The sequence below is a fragment of the Kogia breviceps genome, chromosome 3, assembly GCF_026419965.1.
Source record: "Kogia breviceps isolate mKogBre1 chromosome 3, mKogBre1 haplotype 1, whole genome shotgun sequence".
NCBI lineage: Eukaryota > Metazoa > Chordata > Mammalia > Artiodactyla > Physeteridae > Kogia > Kogia breviceps.
The window spans coordinates 97219021-97238956 of record NC_081312.1 but is presented as its reverse complement, the minus strand read 5'-3'; the positions used below and the strand labels follow the sequence as shown (position 1 = coordinate 97238956).

The window sequence follows — 19936 nt, the reverse complement described above, 5'->3', positions numbered from 1 at the left end:
GGAAGCCAGACTAGTCTCTGGTTTCATACATATTAGGGAGCCTAAGTCATTACCTTCTGAGAGGAAGAGGGTGGGGAGATTAAATAACGATTTTTGTTCTGGAGAAGAGGTTACGTATGGGAAATACAGCAAGAACAAACTTTCAAATAAATCGGAATCAGACAAAAGTGGTTACCAGCCTGAACTAGCATGGGAAAGGGCATCCTCACAACTGTCACAGCTTTTGCTTTTGCTCACGTTACCCCTTCTTCTTCTTCTTCCACCTGGTACCCAGGCCTGAAGCCCCTGCTTAGGCTAGCTCCTCTGTAACACCTACCCTGACTGACCACACAATTTGGCATCTTATTTTTCTGAAACAGTTTTTGTGGATATTGTGTTCCTGCTATAGACTAAACCTCTTTAGGATGAAGGCCTATATGATATTCCCCATTTTGTCTTAAAGGGCCTGACACACACTTAATGAACATTTGTTGCCTGACTAGTTGTCACCAGCTGAACAGAAAATAGTCAGAAATATGCTTGCTGGGCTCAAGTAATCTTAGAATAATCAGAGGAGAAAGAGAAACATCCAGGTATGTTCCTTTTAAGATAAAAACTTTATTTTACAATTATATAAAGCTGTTTTACATTAAGCACAAACAATCCATTTACTTTGTATAGAAACAAAATACCTTTTCATCTGCAAAAAATCAAGTTTTGCTGTATATAAAACTAACATGTGCACATTGTGCTTAAACTGCAAAGTCTGTACAGCTTTACAAAGGACTACCCTTCAGAAGGGCATCCAGTAAACACTTTATTGCATATTTAACACATGGTCTATAACCCACATGTACAATGGAGGAGAAACAATTAAGAGGAGGATGAAAATAGCAGCTTTCAGTGAAAAGTTTGCACACCAACAAAGAAAAAGGTCTGCCACATCTGTAGAGTTGTGCTTGTGTGTCATTTTTGTATTTCCTCACATACACTGGATGGTTTTTGGATGAAGCCTTTATGTACAATAACTCTGAAAGGGTCAAACCTGACCTTCATCTGGAAACTTTTGGCTGGTTTTATAACTGAAGTGGCAATAGGTTTAATTTAATATCAAAGCTAACTCAAGGTAAGTGTAAACAACTAATACCCATATTCTTGGAACAAAGAAAAATTTAAAGAAATAAAACAAAACTTTAAAATACCTTCCCCATTCTCACAAAGCTCAGACTAAATAAACATTTTGCATGATTTAAAATCCTAGAAAACTCCACAGGTGTTTAGGAAGAAAAATGTGATGGATGGTCTTGGGCAGTGTTTCTCCACATATATCCCCCGGTTCACTTGCATCAGAATTACCTGAACACTTTTTTAAAAAATGCAGATTATCATGCTTCACAGGAAGATTTACTGAATATCTGGAATCCGTATTTCAGTAAGCTCCCAGGTGATTCTGAGGCATTAGTTTGAGAGCTTACTGGTTTGTACTGACGGTGCTGCTACAGGGTCAACTCACCCTCTTCGAAAATTCTGGGATCACAGGAAAAATCGAGTTGCTGTTGCAACGTGGAAGGCAGTGTGAAACCAACAGCAATGAAATAGCAATGCCATTTCTAGATCAAAATGTCTTTCTTTTTTCAGTGGAAAAAGACAGCCACATTGTTAAGGCACTGATATTTGTCACAGAAGCAGTACCATACTGTTTTCATTGATTCCCTCAATCTGAAGTACCAGTATGCAAACACAAGGCAGAAGTCTGGACTGCTCTAAATAATAACAAATACGATGGAGTAAAAACGATTTCAAGATTGGAGGTTTATTTTTGAGCCCTGAAATAAAGAGAAGGAGTCCAGATATTCTTGTTGAGACATCGAATGTATAAGAACTACAAAGGTCAACAGCTAGGGGGAAACCTAATAACCCACAACTGTTTTGTTGTGGGCAAAATTGACTTGTGGTCACATAAATCGGGAGTTTGAACTTACTTTTCCATGGCCAGTTTAATATTGTCTTCAGTTGTAGATCTTCGTTCCTGCCCCTTTTGTCACTGATACATATATTTTGTACATAGGTATGTATGTATTGCCTGGTTTCTAAGTGGTGTTGGTAGGCTGAGTTCAATCAAGATGTAGTGTGCAGGCAGGTGCCCACCTGGCTCTTGATATGCATTTCATACAGGTCACACACACACTGCACAGTGTGTGTCAGACTCATCCCCCTGAAAACATGGGGTCTCATATTTCCATTCTGTATAAGTTATTGTGTTGATTTAGTGTATTGTCATACACTAAAACAAAGACAGCAAAATCAGCCCCCCTCAGTTCTGATCTACTGCCTGAAGTCTTATAGCAGACACTACCCAGGGTATGAGGGCTATGATACCTATTTACGTGAGGTATAAAACCAAAATAAAGGTCTGATTAACACATGTACAGCTAATGCAGTAGCATCACTTTTATCCAATAGCTGAAATAATTTAAAGTTAAAATTGCAAAGGAAAAACACTGATGTACAAAAGGCAATAGTTTGGAAAGTTGTCGACCAAGAATGATCTAAGTAGGAAAAAAAAACCCTGCTACAAACCTTATAATATCTGACCTAGTAATTTTCTTTAAAGGGGAAAAAAAATCTTAAAAAGACAGTGGTAGTGGACTTATCAAAATTACTACCTCCTCCCCAAATTTAGGTTTATAATAAAAATTCCCAAATGTCCCCCCAACATAGAAAAAACTCTCTAGCATAGTCTGAAATGAAATACAAAATTCTAGATAGTGACAAAGAGAAACCACCACATGGGGGTAGAGGAGGGATAGAATGATTATCAAACCTTTACTGATTGTAGATCAAGTTTCATAAAACAGATAACATTTCTGTAATTTCTTGTGCAGTCAACAAGTTTCATTTTAGTTGTGCTTACATTATATAACTGTGAAGCCTGAACACTGGTTGTGTTTTTAATTTACACGTTTCAAGAAAACCATAAATTCAAAATATTCTCCATATGTAACAATTGAACAAATGCAACAAATGCTCATTCACTCCCAAGAAATTAATATATAGAAAAGAAACATCATTTTTAAAGTTGCACACAGTCCACTATTCAGGCTACAAGTACATATTTACTGTATTACAGCACATTATTTTTTTTAAAGTCTGCTTTCAACATAAACATAAATAACCATATTTTAAAAGAGCCCCAGACTAAGTTTGCAGGCTAGTGCTGGACAGTTGGCCAGTAAGAGCTACTTACCATTGTCTTTCCCAAACCGAGAGGACTGGACTATCTGTGGAACTATCTGTATAGGGTGATAAGCAAGGCCAAGTTAAACATTTTCATTCACCCACTGACTAAACACTTTTCTGCTCTAAATGCCACCTACATTTCTAAACACCCAACTCACGGAATGCAATTATCTCAGAAGACTGGTTTTAAGGATCATTTATCACTTTGATGTAATCCACAAAAACCTAGTATACAACCTTCTAAAATGTGCCTATGCTGTGCTGACAGAGAGCCTGTAGTTTTTGTGTACAGTAGAGGCTGAAATATGATTTTGGTTCTGAGCTCTAGTTGTGCTTTGCCCTGCTGCCTTTAAGGTAGCTTTTCCACCTCCTGACAAATTCTTTGAAGACTGGGGACTCATCAATGGTGCTGAGTAGCTGCAGTTGATTGATGTGGGTGGTGTGATAGTCCCAGCGGGCCAGGTTGGGGGCAATGCCAAGCATGAAGTGCCGGAGGTCATAGATGGTTCCTGAGCCAGTGTCGTACAAGGGGAGCATGGCTTTAAGGGATTCCATGCCACGCTCATACAAGGACCTCGCTTCTTTCCCGAGTTTTTCCCCTGCAGTTTCTTTTAAGTCATACAACCCAATTAAAGAATACATAAAGCCATTTAAAACAAAAGAGCTAGGTGTGGTTGGATATTCTTCATACCAGTCATGTTTATTCATAAACACAGCTTTAACTCCATGCTGCTCTGATAGAAATTTGTAAGGGGCTGTTGCCCTTAAAGCTGAATTGAGGAATATATGGTCTTTTGTTAAGAGATAGGCCCTGACTAATGTAGAAATGGCTTGCCCTTGGGCCATGGCAGAGTACCACCCTGGCTCTAAAGACTTGAACCCTTCCCCTAACTTACGGGTCACCATAATTGGCCAGCCACCTTTCTCGTCCTGGTTCCTCACCAACCAATCACTGGCAGCAAAGAATGCGGCCATGTGGGCTGTGGTAGAGATGGTAATGTTGTCGAGGAAGCCTTTCCCTTTTGCAATCAACCTAACTACTTTCTTGGGCATTATTTTGGTTGGCTTGACAGCTTTTGTGTTGGAAAGACCCACTCCTTTCCGGAGGTCAGTGACCAGGTCCCTGGTAACCGTGCTCCATGAAGTTCTGGGCCCAATGCCATAGTATATGTCTCTTTCTTTAAAAGCAATTAGCTGGGTATTTGAGACATAATGTACAGTGAAGAGCTGATTCTTTTCTGTGGTCTCCAAAACCACAGACACACTTCCGTTTGTTAAGAACTTGAGGTCAAATGAAATAATAAAATCTTTTGTGTTCCCCAGTTGCAAGGATACACCATCACTGGTTTCTGTAGGGGGAAAATATACCAAAAAAGCCTGGTTAGAATAGAAGCTCTTCGTATTTAAAAGTTACTTGTAATTCATCCTTGACAATCACTGACCATACAAAATTAATACTTCAATATTTTATATGTCAGATTAAAAATTTTTTAATTTTTACTAAGTTAACCATAAACAGATGACAATTGTTGAGTCCATGATGGCTTGTGAGCATCAGGGCAAAGCTCTTACTTTTTGGCCTGTCTAGTTTACATTAGAGGGGTTAATGGCCTTAGCAGATAGCTAAGGTACTGTGGTCAAACTGCCATTTCTAGATCAAATACTGGCTGACCAATAATCAATGACTGTCTAGTATACCCATTCTACAAAAAGAAAAAATATAGCCAAAGGCTGGCTCAACACATAATATTACAAGAAAGAGCCTAGAAGAAAAGAATGGTTAGACGTGAATTTAAAAAAAAAAATTTTTTTTTTTTTGGCTGTGCTGTGCAGCTTGTGTGATCTTAGCTCACCAATCAGGAATAGAACCTGGGCCACCAGCTGTGGAAGCATGGAGTCCTAACCATTGGACCACCAGGGAATTCCCTAAAAAAATTTTATTTACAGGTTTCCCTGGTGGCGCAGTGATTGAGAATCTGCCTGCTAATGCAGGGGACATGGGTTCGAGCCCTGGTCTGGGAGGATCCCACATGCCACGGAACAACTAGGCCCGTGAGCCACAACTACTGAGCCTGCGTGTCTGGAGCCTGTGCTCCGCAACAAGAGAGGCCAAGATAGTGAGAGGCCCACGCACCACGATAAAGAGTGGCCCCCGCTTGCCACAACTAGAGAAAGCCCTCGCACAGAAACGAAGACCCAACACAGCATAAATAAATAAATAAACTCCTACCCCCAACATTAAAAAAATTTTTTTAAATTTACTTAATATTTAGTAAGTATTTACTATGTTCTAAGTGCTTTACACATTTAACTCATTTAGTCATTATAACACTTAACAAGAGTAGTGCTATTATTACTCTATGAATGATGAACACAGACACAGAAGTTAAGTAACTTGCCTAAGGTTCAAAGAGTTGAACACAGGTTGTCTAGTCTGGCTGTATAATACATGCTCTGAATCACCAATCAATTTTGAAAATGATAGGTTTGTCTTCAGATATTTATTGGAATTGTGAATAAATTCTGGAAATTAAGCAATCGGCTCATGAAATCAACAAAAAGTGAGAAATACTGGGGGAGGCTCTGGAGTTAAAACAAACAAACTTTGTTTGGATTCTCACTTCACCACTTACTAGCTTTGAGATATTCAACAAGATACATCTATTTGAGCCTCAGTTTCTTCACGAGTTAAGTAGAAATAATATTACTTTGCAAGGTATTACTTGGCAAATCGTCAAATAGGAAATTTCTTTTGCATGTCTACAGTACGATGATGGCTGACTCTCAGAAAGCTGACTTCTACCAAGAAAAGAAACTGAGCATATTAAAAACAAACAGTAGCAGCAGCAGGAAGAAGAAAAAGAGGAAGAAAACCAACAAAAATATATGTAGTACAAATTTTATAACATTAAAGGTAAATGTGAATATCTTGGTCTATACAGAGCTTAAATCTTTTAAAAATTTATTTAATTAATTAATTAATTTTGGCTGCGTTGGCCTTCGTTGATGCGCGTGGGCTTTCTCTAGTTGCGGTGAGCAGGGGCTACTCTTGGTTGCTGTGCGTGGGCTTTTTTTTTCATTGCAGTGGCTTCTCTTGTTGTGGAGCACGGGCTCTAGGCGCGTGGGCTTCAGTAGTTGCGGAATGTCACATGGGCTCAGTAGTTGTGGCACACGGGCTTAGTTGCTCAGTGGTATGTGGGATCTTCCCGGAACAGGGCTCGAACCTGTGTCCCCTGCATTGACAGGCAGATTCTTAACCACTGCGCCACCAGGGAAGTCCCCAGAGCTTAAATCTTAAAAACACATTCACATGTATTTTCTCATTTGATCCTTACAATAATCTTCTGAGGCTGGTAGAGCAGGAATTACTGCTTCCATTTTAGAGATGAAGATATGGAGGCTTTGCAAGGGTAAAAGGTTTGCCCAAAGCCAAATGCTAACTAGTGGTAGAGCAGAGACTAGAAACCAGTGTTCCTGGGTCTAAGCTCAAAGACTGTGATAAAGAAATGATATTGGAAATACTATCCTCATGAGAATAACCAGTGGAAGAATTATTTCTCTTAAACATAGCTACAGAATCAGATCTACTTTAAGGCGTCCTTGAGGAAATCTTGGGTGCTCCTTATTGGAGCAATGATTGGGAATGTGAACTGATGATAGTGTATATAGTGTGATTAGCTTGGACAGTATTATCACCATGTTGAGCTGATCATTAACTCTTCCAACACTGGACTCTACCAGTGTGGATATAATTGACCCAAGGCTCTTAATTACTTCATTTGATGGAATAGACAATTATGGAAGTGGTACTGAGAATGAGAACATATTGCTAGACATATGATGCTTTGACTTTTTAAAAAGTGATTTCAGAAGTATATTTCTAACACAGTAAAAATCCATTTTATCTGGAGAAATGTCAACATGCAACCTCTCTCTTAGCTGGCATTTTCCTGTATCTATAGTAAATGGAATCTGATGCTCAGTACAATGTACTTGATGTTTCAGGATGTTTCGCAGGATTCTGAATTGACTTATAAATTACTCAAGATTAAATTATATTCAGCAGAGGCTATCTTGAGTGCTACTTATTTTTTTATTCTTATGGTAATGCCTCATTAATCAGACAACACTGTTTACTATGGCATCCATTCTCACTACCATCTTCAGAAGTCCAAATGGGAGAAAGTTGAAGAATTATATTTTCTTCTCAGAATTCCATTCTGGGCTTCCCTGGTTGCGCAGTGGTTGAGAGTCCGCCTGCTGATGCAGGGGACACGGGTTCGTGCCCCGGTCTGGGAAGATCCCACATGCCGCACAGCGGCTGGGCCCGTGAGCCATGGCTGCTGAGCCTGCGCGTCCGGAGCCTGTGCTCCGCAACGGGAGAGGCCACAACAGTGAGAGGCCCGCCTAGCACAAAAAAAAAAAAAAAAAAAAAAAAAGAATTCCATTCTAATTTTCACTTTATGTATACAAACCTAATGAAATGATATAGCTCAATCAATCACCATATGTTTCAATATAACAGATTATGTAGTTCAAAGAACTCAGTAATGAATGATGTCATTTAACACCACCAGAGGGGGTTATTGAGCCACAGAGGTGAAGTGACAAAGAAGTCACAATCCTCAATTTAAATCAATCTACAATCATATGAGACAGGTCTTTTAATTTCTATCTTATAAATGTACAGAGAGGCTAAATATCCTGTCTACGTCACTCAGAAGGGTCTGAATGGTAGCAACTGGGACAAGACTGTGGTTATGGTAACCACTTTGGAAATATACCAGGCAAGATTTTGAGCTCTACTGGAGAATCCTAAGCTATCTGGAGATCTGTGCTTTAAATCTACTAATAGAAAGTTTCAAGCTTCCTGTCGCTTGAAGTCCATGACTCCTCTCTCTGACCGGTTATTCCCACGAGTAACTATAAGTGTCTATTTTTGGTATATGTGGTACATATAAATGTACTTTAGGCAACAAAGGATGATAAACATTTAAGAATAATCTTTAAATCAATGTTTTCACACATAACATGAACTGTTATTAATCAACAGGTTTACTATGTGGAGTGAGAAGAGCCCTTAATCAGAACCTCAAGGAACAGAGAGACAAGGGTCAGGCAGAAGAAGAGAAGTTCATAAGAAGCCTCAGAAGGAATGGATACACAGAGAGGAGAAAGTGAGGTCATGGAAACGAAGTGAAGAGAGTGCTTGGGAAAGGGAAAGCTAATTTAATAAAGCAGGACAGGTATGAAGTTTTAATTCATTCAATTTTAAAATTAGGTAGAAGGAAAAAAAACATTCTTCAACAAACAAAACAATAAAAAATATGCTGCAGACCCATGTTATGGTTTTTCCCTCTAGATAATCTTATTTCCTTTCAGGGAAAAAAAATTCAAGGCCAAAAAGGAAAAGGACCAACAGCATGTAGCCTCTGGTCTTCCAGAGCCTCACTTCACTTAGGCCTATGCTTTTATGCACAAGTTCCAATTTCTTCTCATCAATGATTCTCTGAATTTATCTCCCAAGAAGACTATATCATCTAAAAAGCCTCATTTCCCATCCCTACATTTCAATAAACGTCTCACCTTTTTGATTTCCTTCTCCTGCTCTGAGCAACAACTCCAACTAACTCTCCCTCATATGCTTGTATCAAACACAACTCCAGACACATCCAAGATATCAAAACAAGCACCACATTCTGAGGTAGCACACTCCTACCAACAGAGAGTTCCAATTGTGAGTAGCTAGTGTGCCACTGGCAGAATGTCTGTCAGAGACAGTTTTCTCCTCCATATGCTTAAACCCACCTTGGGAAGTAGTTTCATCTCTGGTTGCCGGCTATAGAATGAAGGGCTGAAGTGAAGAGCCCTTCACTTAGTATGAGGAGACCTATTGTTTGTATTAACCAGGGTACCCAAAAGTGCACAATGAAATCTATTGCTCTGAATAGGGCAGAGTTCAAGAGATCGTTCTAGAAAACCTCCCAGCATTTGAGGAGATCGAGGTGAGGGCTGCTGTTTTCCACCCTAATCAAGACTACATTATTAATCAGTATAAAAATAAGCCCTCTAGATGCAACCAAAATCAAATGTCCTTTTTAGTCTAATAATTTCCTGCTATAAATCATAAGCTAAATATTCTTAAACATCTCCACGTACTTTCTCACCCAGCCAAGCCTGTTGTTTTACAATAAGCAAAGATGCTCTATGTACTGGAATATCACAGAATGCCATAGGATAAAAGAAGTTTTAGCCACAGAATAAAAAGTAAAGGTCACCACCCATTATTTGCATTGCATTAAGCTCTCATAAATCCATTACGTAAGGCCATCTAGAATGTACTGCTGTTTTCAAGGTCTGTGAATTACACAGTCATCAGTAAAGGACAAGGACAGAATACAGAAAAGGTCTTATAACCTTTTCTCTCTTTTTATTTACCAACTGGCAAGGTTGGTGGAGGGAAGATGAGTTCTGTTCTTGACAACATTTCCCCCACCCCACAGAAAATTAAGCCTGAGGTGCTAAAATTATTCCATTGTCCTTTTAAGTAATGAACTCATTAATTCTCATGGATATTGATTAGTGGAGAGAAATACATTACATCCCAATTAATGGGACCGTCTCAGTAAAAGGGGAAATGTTGCATAAAGTTAATTTGATTTTATAAAAGGTTTTATTAATGAAATGGCTTTATATGAAGTTTGAAACAATCTAATACATTAACAAAAGTCAATATAGAAAGCAGGCCTGGTTGGTAATGCTATATTACTTTGAAAAAATAAAAAGCTACTGGTAAAAAACAGGCAAAGGAAAGGATGGCTCTCGCTATAAAGAAAAATTTCTGCCTTAATGCAAAATAGTTTAAAAATTAAAGGATGAGTACTGTGCTGAAACATTAAAATAAACTGAGAAACTTTATTCCTGTGGGATCTGGTTCCCTGGAAGGAGAAAGACATCATGTAGTAACCTGGTTCTTGTGGCTTGGCTCTTCATGCAGTAAATATTCCTTATATAACCTTAAATTTTTTAGCTGATCCTTTTTTAGATTTCACTTGGGTGACACTATTTGTTTCTTCATATATGTAATATCAAGCATCTGCTAATGTGTTTTTTAAAAACCATAAAAACAACTTTAAGGGAGTATCAGGTGCCATAAATCAACATAAAATTAGCAAACACATATAAAAAAACATCACTTACCTGGAGCAGTGAACTGTTTAACATTGGTGAATCTAGACTTATCAGCCACACTAGCCATAAAGCAGCCCTTTGGCACGGTCCAGTCATTGGGCTTGCTATTTTTGTCCCTTTCTTCTGCTGTTTCATATACCTCTATGTGAGGGGGTTTCTCAGTTAGATTCTTGCTGTAATGACTTAACCCATACTGTGCAATCTGGATTGGGTAGAAATAGCCTTGAGGTCCCCATTGTGTAGATAGAGGTACACCTATCAAACAGAGAAACAAAATAAATAACTATCTTCAGACATTCATAATCCTATTCTGAATACCACTCTTCACTCTTTTACTTCTGGGGGAGTTATAGGGTTATCAGCAACTTTTAAGCTTCCTTATTACACTGTTTTCATAATTACTAAAAACGAGTACCAAATTAACCAGAAATGAAAGAACTAAATGCTCATTCACTCTCATTCATTATTTGTTAACAGATAGCAATGCAATGTTGTAGATCATCTTTTTAAGGACTAATTTTTATTTTTATAATTTTTAAAAATTTGTTTGTTTGTTTGTTTTTTGCGGTACACGGACCTCTCACTGTTGTGGCCTCTCCCGTTGTGGGGCACAGGCTCCGGATGCGCAGGCTCAACGGCCACGGCTCACGGGCCCAGCCGCTCCGAGCTATGTGGGATCTTCCCAGACCGGGGCATGAACCTGTATCCCCTGCATCGGCAGGCGGACTCTCAACCACTGTGCCACCAGGGAAGCCCAGGACTAATTTTTAATGTGTGCTACTTTTGCTCATAGCTACAGATGTCATATTTCATAATTCTATTTCATACATTCAAGCTTTACACAATTTAAATACATATAGTTAATGTTACCAGCTTTATTCTAGAATATTAAACCTGAAATTTTCTTAACATCTGTACTTAACAGTCAAGTTAATTACATACTAATCTTTCCCTCCAGTGTCAAGATGTGGTCTAGTAACTTTATCATCTGACGGTTAAAAGTATTTGCTTAAGAAGCCAGCTATGACTAGGCAACTTAAAGTATAAACACAGTTTGCAATTCTTTTTCATATCCTTCACATCAAAATGTAATTCTTGAGAACAAAGAGTGCTTTTTTTAAAGAATGAATTAAAGTTGTATATTTAACCATAGATTCTTGATAAATTCATTAATGGATTACCTCTTGTAAAGTTCTAAGCAAAACTTTTAAATGTTTGGCATTAGTGTTTATTTTATAATTTCCTACATGGGAAATACAATATCACACTGTACAGAATACTGTATTATTGCATCATGGTGTAAGTGTTGAGAGATAAACTCCTATTTGTAGTCCTAAAATAAATTAACAAGCAACAGATGGGCATGGCAGAAACTGGGAACCTACAAAACTATATGTGTTTTAATGTAGTTTCAAAATAGTTTAAGGAATTAGAGACCATATAGGCTAAGAAACCTAGGCTACAGATAAGCTTTTTAACTTCAATATTCTTTCCCCAAGAGTAGATTTTTTTTTTTCAAAATTCAAACAGAATTATTTTCACTTAATAAAAGGAAGGTTTACACTATCTCATTTGATGGGTAATAACTACAATAATGTGCAATTGGCTTAAGAAGTGATAGACTGATCAATGGGACAGAATAGTAGGCCAGAAACATACTCTAGTAAAGATTTAGAAACATACTCTAGTTTCGAAATATTTTAGTATAACAATAAAGATTGAATCATTGATCAGCAGGGAAAAGAGGAGATTATTCAATAAACGTTAAGGGAAAAAAAATCTAAAATTAGGCCCTGACCTTGTACCATTTGTCAAAATATAAATCAGTTTAGCTTGACTAAAAAGTTAAATGTAAAAAAACCCCCAGAAAACTATTAGAGAAAATACAGATGAACAGCTGATCATGGCATGGCAAATGATTTTCTAAGCATAAAAGGAAGAATTAAAAAAAAAAAAAAAACCCTAAGTCTAGTAAATAGAACTAAAACTTTCTAAAACTAGCAAACATAAATAAAATGAAAAGACAGCCAAATTAAAGAAAATATCTTGAACAAATGCAACAAGGTGCTACCACCCTTGCTACATATATAAAAGTTCTCACAAATATATTTTTCTAAAAAATAACATTAATCACATTGAAAAAGGGGGAAAGAACATCAAGCCCATTCTATAATGGTTAAAAGCATATGAAAAAGATATCTGACCTCACTAATTGCAAATCAGAAAGCAAATTATGAGATCCCTTTGTAAATAACAGATTAAAAAATAAACTTTCGAGCATCCCTGGTGGCACAGTGGTTGAGAATCCGCCTGCCGATGCAGGGGACACGGGTTCGTGCCCCGGTCCAGGAAGATCCCACATGCCGCGGAGCGGCTGGGCCCGTGAGCCATGGCCGCTGAGCCTGCGCGTCTGTGCTCCGCAACGGGAGAGGCCACAACAGTGAGAGGCCCGTGTACCGCAAAAAAAAAAAAAAAAATAAATAAATAAAATAAAATAAATAAACTTTCATGGGCTTCCCTGGTGGCGCTGTGGTTGAGAATCTGCCTGCCAATGCAGGGGACATGGGTTCGAGCCCCGGTCTGGGAAGATCCCACATGCCGCGGAGCAACTAGGCCCGTGAGCCACAACTACTGAGTCTGCGCCTCTGAAGCCTGTGCTCCGCAACAACAGAGGATGCGATAGTGAGAGGCCTGTGCACCGTGATGAAGAGTGGCCCCCACTTGCCACAACTAGAGAAAGCCCTCGCACAGAAACGAAGACCCAACACAGCCAAAAATAAATAAATAAATAAATAAATAAATAAAAATCAGAGTTTCTAAAAAAAAAAAGCTTTCATGATGGCAGGAGTTGGGTGACAGGAGCACCCTTATACTCTGCTATTGGAAGCATGAATAGGGTCAACCTTCTTGGAAAGTAGTTTGGTAAAATAGTTTAACTGATACTATTTGACATGGTAATTTATTTCCTAGGGAACTACTTTGAGAATACAATTAAAACAGCAAATGATTAACTATGAATATCTATACCATATGTATAATGGCAAAAAAGTGGAAACGACCTAAATGTCCAACTAAAGAGAAAGGTTCCATACATTATTATGGCATGTCCTTATCACGAATATTAGTGATTAAAATATTCAATAATGAGGAAATAATAATATGTTGAATGAAAAAAGAATACAAAATTGACGATACAGCATGATTCTAATCTGTTTAAAAATGTATACCTACAAAAACAACAAAAAGATTGGAAAAGACATCAAAACACTAACAGTGGTTATGGTTGCTTTTTACTTTTTCTTTAGCATCTAAGCACCTATTAAGCTTATACACTTTTTTTTTTTTTTTTTTTTTTTTTTTTTTTTTTTGCGGTATGCGGGCCTCTCACTGCCGTGGCCCCTCCCATCGCGGAGCACAGGCTCCGGACGCGCAGGCCCAGCGGCCATGGCTCACGGGCCCAGCCGCTCCGCGGCATGTGGGATCCTCCCGGACCAGGGCACGAACCCGCGTCCCCTGCATCGGCAGGCGGATTCCCAACCACTGCGCCACCAGGGAAGCCCAAGCTTATACACTTTTAAAAACTACTGGAAAAAAAAAGGTTTGGCGATGGATATCTTTCAAGCCTCTAAAAAACTATTACCCTCCTGAACACTGCACAATAAATATCATTATAACTATGTTAAAACATATACCTAGGTATAAAGACCTTCTGAGAATATTCAAAAATGGTAATAATTATCTTGAATGGTAAGAATATAAGTGAATTTGCCCCCTTCCTTCTTCTAAACATTCAGTAAAGATATTACAAAATTAAAATAGTAAGATATTAAAATCACTCTCTATAACAAAATGAGAAAAATGAAATAAAACCCAAACTAAGCAATTTTAAACACACTAAGTTCTTTCCTCTGATTAAATGATATACTTTAAAGTCAATTTGGCATTCTGATCAATCCTAGGTTTGAAATACAAATTCCAAAATGTATTAATTATACCCATAAGGAACCCCCAGGTTTTAAAGACAATGAAAGGCAATATGTAATAGACTATAGGAGTTCATGAAGTTCAGAGAAAATGGTATTATGTATTATCTTGTTCTGAGAACTGTAAACCTCCATCCAGGGATGATAACCTGGCTAATCTGGTAATAAGACTTGGTACATCGATGGGTCCACTGGATGGTCTGTCTCCCTTTCCCATCTCCTCTCATAGGATATGATAATAACCTATTACAATAGGTTATTAGGATAATAACTGTACAGGATAATAACTGTATATTTTAATGTAAAATTTCTGGAGATGCTGTGCCTTGACTTTACTGATGATAATTTTAGTTTCTGGGGCAGGTTAATGGCATAATCCTATTTAATCAGGTATGATCTTATTGTAGCCCTTAAATCACACCATCTAGAAAGTTCAGGTTTAACCTGTTCCTCCCTGCTAAGTCAGAGTGATGAAAGGTCTCTTGATAGTAAGCTATGTAAGTACTTGCTATATAATTAACACAGTCTCTTATTCCTCAACACAATCAGGACAGAAAAATGCAGTGGAGTAGTGGATACCAACCTTCAACCCCACTTATGCACTTGACTCTGTCTCGGACTTCCACATTGTAGCCTTCAAAGGACATAAATACCCCATCAGGGTGATAAGGGGCTCTCTGTGCATAGACTTTGGAATAGCTATGAGAGAATTCAAACCGATCATAGCCATCGTACTGAACCACCTTTCCGTAAACGTCAAAATATTTCTCTACCCAGGTGAATGGAAGAAAGACTTCATTCCCCTCTCGTCTCCCTTTAATTGTGTGTTCATCATTTATGAGACAGTCAATTTCTTCATATTTGAGCCCTAACACCTTGCTTCCCCCATTGCTATTGAAGCCCCCAACAACAGGGGGTGCTTTCTGCTGTTCCTGAGGGAATGCCTCCTCAGAATGCTTGGCCATGTGGTTCACATAGTTGTTGCTCTCAGATGCTGCTGCTCTTTTGTCTAATGCATCCACTCTGAAGCCACTACTCGAGTGCCGTGGAAACTGGATCGCTTTGTCGCTGGAACACTTATTCCACAAAAGTACTGTGACCAAAGTGAAGAGTGCGCAGATGACAATCAAAGTCTTATAGTTGACCCGAGCTGCCAAGCAACGCATATTCAGACCATACCTATGGAGGCAAGAAGAAAAATTCACACAAAGATGTACTTACTGACATTTCATAGGATAAGATTTACTTTTTTATACTGAACCACCACATTAGAGCAATTTTATTAACTGCATGTAATCTGATCAGATTTAAAATGACTAACTCAAACTTTTCAGCAGACAAAGAAAAGGCAAGAGGTGCTTCCCCCTCTTAAAATGTTCAGTTAGCATGATCCTCTAAAGCAAAGATTCCCAATCTTTCTCTGTTTGTGGCTCCCTTGGATTCTTAAGAATTTTTTCATGAAACCCCTAGGTCAAAAAAAAATACCTATTACTTCCATTTGTGAAGTAGTTGGGCTCAAACAACTTAATACATATTTTTGTCCTAACAACTGAGTAGCTGTATGAAAAAAATATAACAGGTCATGTCAAGGTAAACACTGACACCCATGTTGCCAAGTCCAACAATGAATTTTTAGTGTTCACCCTATGTTACTTCTCAGCAGCATAAAATAGTAAACGGCTCTTTCCTTCCTGAAACACTTTCTTCCCAGGACTTCCCCGGCACCATTCTTTCTTGGTTCTCCTTATACCCAACTGGATGCTCCTCCTAGTCACCTTTGATCATTCCTTCTCACCTCTCTGAACCTTAATGTTGAAATGCCTTAGGGTCCCAGTCCTCAGACCTCTTCTTTATCTCTATTCACTCCCAGGTGATCTCACCCAATCTCATGGCTTTAAATACAATTTATATGTTGACTTTTCCCAAAATTCCATCTCCAGGGCAGACCTTTCTTCAGAACTGCAGGCACATATACCTATGTGCCAATCCAAGTATCAATAACTGACATTTTTATTTGAAGGTCAAATGGACTTCTGAAACATAACATTCAAAACTTAATCCCTAATCTTTCCCTTCAATCTGTTCCTCCTTTACTGCTCAGACCAGAAATATTTATTCCTTTCTTGTTCACCCCATATCCAACCAGTCAGGAAATCACGCTGTCCCTACCCTCAAATTATACCCAGAATCTAATAACTTTTCACCAACTACACAAGTTACCAACACATCAGAGCCACTGCCATATTTCACTTGGAATATTACAGTGATGTCTAACCTGCTCTCCCTGCTTTTACCCTTGCTCTACTATTCTACCCCAAAGTCTATTCTCAATATAGCAGTCAGAATGATGCTTTTAAATATAAGCCACATCCTGTCTTTCCAGTCATGATGGGAGAAGAATTTGATGCTGTTGCCCTTACTGGCCATGTGGTGTACCAACCAGTTGTGATTGTACTGTAGGTAGTCCTGGAATGCCTGTTGCTGGGGTCACTGGGAAATATGGAAAATTATGGGTTAGTTATATGTGCAACATATGGAATATCTCTGCCCACTGAGAGTAAAGAGAGTAGGCTTACTGCTGTTTGCTACAGTAGCTCTGTAATTTATTTTATGGTGTAAATCCAAAACTACTTATTTTATGGCTGTAATCCTTCTTCCCCCTTTTCCTCTCAATAAACCCTTCTGGCAGCAATGAGATTAAAAAAAATCAAACTGTAAAATGAAAACGTTTAATGAAAAATTACACAATGATTTTCTGTTTTTCATGAAAGCTGATGGTGTTTTTCAATTAAAAGCTCATTTCTTTTAATTCCAAGAGGAGGTAAACCCTGAGTCCTTGCATGTCTGAAAGCAACTTTATTCTGCTCTCACCTTTGATTAATAGTTTGGCAGGGGGCTTCCCTGGTGGCGCAGTGGTTGGGAGTCCTCCTGCCAATGCAGGGGACACGGGTTTGTGCCCCGGTCCGGGAAGATCCCACATGCCGCGGAGCGGCTAGGCCCGTGAGGCATGGCCGCTGAGCATGTGCGTCCGGAGTCTGTGCTCCACAACGGGAGAGGCCACAACAGTGAGAGGCCCGCGTACCGCCAAAAAAAAAAAAAAAAAAAAGTTTGGCAGGATATAGAATCCTTGGGCTGCATATTATTTTCTTTTCTAAATGCTGTAGGCAATGTTTTACTTTCTTAAAGTATTATGGGCTACTGATGAGAGGTTTGACTTCAGTCTGATACTTGCCATTTTTGTACATGACTTCCCTCTGAATCTTGTGTTTACCTTAGGAATTCTGCAGTTTTGCGAGAATGTGTTAACAGTATGATATTTGAGTCACTATTTCAGCACTTGGTGTGCCCTTTCAACCTGAAACCTTGTGTTCTCTTATTCTTGTTTAATGGATGTAGTATCTTCTTGCAGCTCTGAGTATGTTAGAGTTCTGTTTTTATAAAGTTCTCTCTGATTATCTGTTTTCTTTAGTGGTCATTTTTCTGGTTATTTTAGTCTCTTTCATGGTGTTAGCTTTCCTCACATGCCTGTGATCTTTTACTCATTCATCTCTAGGCTTGAATGACTCATTAGCCAACAGAGATTTCCTGTTATTGTGAAGATGGCCTGATTTGGGGCTAGATTGTTCTCCTGAGAGGGGCTCTGTGTGGGTTGGGTACAGGCCGAGTGACAGTGTTCCTTTAGGGTGTGTGGGTGGGTAGCCAGCAGGCCGTCTAAATACCAGAATGAAGATGACTTTTTCTTTTGTCCTGGGGACATAACTCGTACTCTAGAAGCCTTAGCTTTTCCCAATTTCTCTAAAGAAAATCTGGCTGGCGTTTTGGCTGGGGTTCACGCCAGCTATCTATAGTTCAAGTGCAGGGGTGAGAGAGATAAGGAGAAGGAAGGAGAGGGTACAGCTGTGCCTTCTAGTACTGGAACAGAGATCCGGAAATCTGTTTAATTATCACCCTATGGTAATCTTCCTATTTACTGTTATTGGCTTCTTCATTTCTTATTTCTATATATTTTATTTCAGTGGGGCATCAGGAGGGAAAGGAGGCAAAGATATGGGTCTGGTACAACTTGGAAATAATACACAGATTGTAGGAGCTGGAATCCAATAATATATTTCATCATCTGCATTATTACTATGAGAAAATGTGTTGAACGCTAAAAAAAGAAGTGTGGTACAAGCAAACCTTCAGAAGTCATATATTTATAAATTGAGGATTTCCTTATATAGTAGTATGGGCAAACTGATAATACTAAGTGATGTTCTTTGTTTTAATTTTATTTATTTTTACTTTTGGCTGCGTTGGGTCTTTGATGCTGCGTGCAGGCTTTTCTCTAGTTGTGGTGAGCAGAGGCTACTCTTCATTGCAGTGCGCGGGCTTCTCATTGGGTGGCTTCTCTTGTTGCAGAGCATGGGCTCTAGGCACGTGGGCTTCAGTAGTTGTGGCGCTTGCGCTCAGTAGTTGTGGCTCGTGGGCTCTAGAGTGTAGGCTCAGTGGCTGTGGCGCACGGGCTTAGTTGCTCCGCGGCATGTGGGATCTTCCCGGACCAGGGCTCGAACCCATGTCCCCTGCATTGGCAGGTGGATTCTTAACCACTGCGCCACCAAGGAAGCCCCTAAGTGATGTTTAAACAAACAAACAAAAAAAGCCCTCCATTAAAAACATTTATGTGCCAACATCTGAATCATCCGTCAGCTATACTAACATTTAGACCAATTAAAACAGAAATATAAAGCTTTTGTCCCACCTTTGAGACGTGCCTTTCCTCCATGACCTAAAAGAGTAAATAAACCTGCTCATGGAACTAGTAGGCTACCATTATGATGAGGCATGTGACGGGAAAATAAAGAAAAATTAAAAACTTTCAGTAACCTTTATGTCCAGATTTTATATCTGATACCATTCATTATTAAAAGCAATCAGGAAAAAAAATTATAAAAGCAATCAGGGCTTCTTAGAGAAATCAATCTGAAAGGTCCCTTTCCCCATTAAGTCAAAGCTGTGAGAATTATGACTAACGTTGACTGAAACACACTGAATCAATAAAGATCCATGAGCATAATGATATTCAAAAAAGGAGATAGCCAGAAAAAATACTCAAATCATCTTCTGACGAAAATTGGTAACTAAATTAAATAATTTATTTATCTGTCTTTGCAGGAGAATACACCAATAGCCCCAGATGACAAAGAATTCTATTTTACAGAAAAAGGGTGGCTAATAATGTGGAAGAAAAATATCAAAATCAGAAAATTAGTATTATGCAATTCCTCATGAAATTACTAATTTAGGCAAGTGTTATATTCAGGCATATGTTTGATAGGGATTTAGTGATTCATACTGTGCAAAGTAACACCAAATACATTATTTCCTAGTCACAAGGAGAAAAAGGTGAAACTCTACAATGAAGGGATCAGTCAGCACCCTAATTCAGTGGTCAAATTCAGTCTCATTAATGATGACTCATGCAGATGTTGTGTCTCTTGATGAGTTAAAATAAAAAGTACATAACCTATTGTATATCCCAGCCAAAAATGTTTAACTTGGAT

General features: G+C 38.7%; 1 protein-coding gene across 1 annotated transcript in view; it reads right to left on the bottom strand.

The window, feature by feature from the left end:
* Positions 1 to 574: 574 nt before the first annotated feature.
* GLCE (glucuronic acid epimerase) overlaps positions 575 to 19936 on the bottom strand; it is a 109871-nt gene continuing 90509 nt past the window's right edge. The window contains exons 2-4 of the mRNA XM_059056058.2: positions 14977 to 15572; positions 10420 to 10665; positions 575 to 4568 (exon numbers count right to left, since the gene is read on the bottom strand). Of these exons, the coding sequence (XP_058912041.1) occupies positions 3544 to 4568; positions 10420 to 10665; positions 14977 to 15559 (1854 nt within the window). The 5' untranslated portion in view covers positions 15560 to 15572 and the 3' untranslated portion in view covers positions 575 to 3543. The remainder of the gene's footprint in view (positions 4569 to 10419; positions 10666 to 14976; positions 15573 to 19936) is intronic.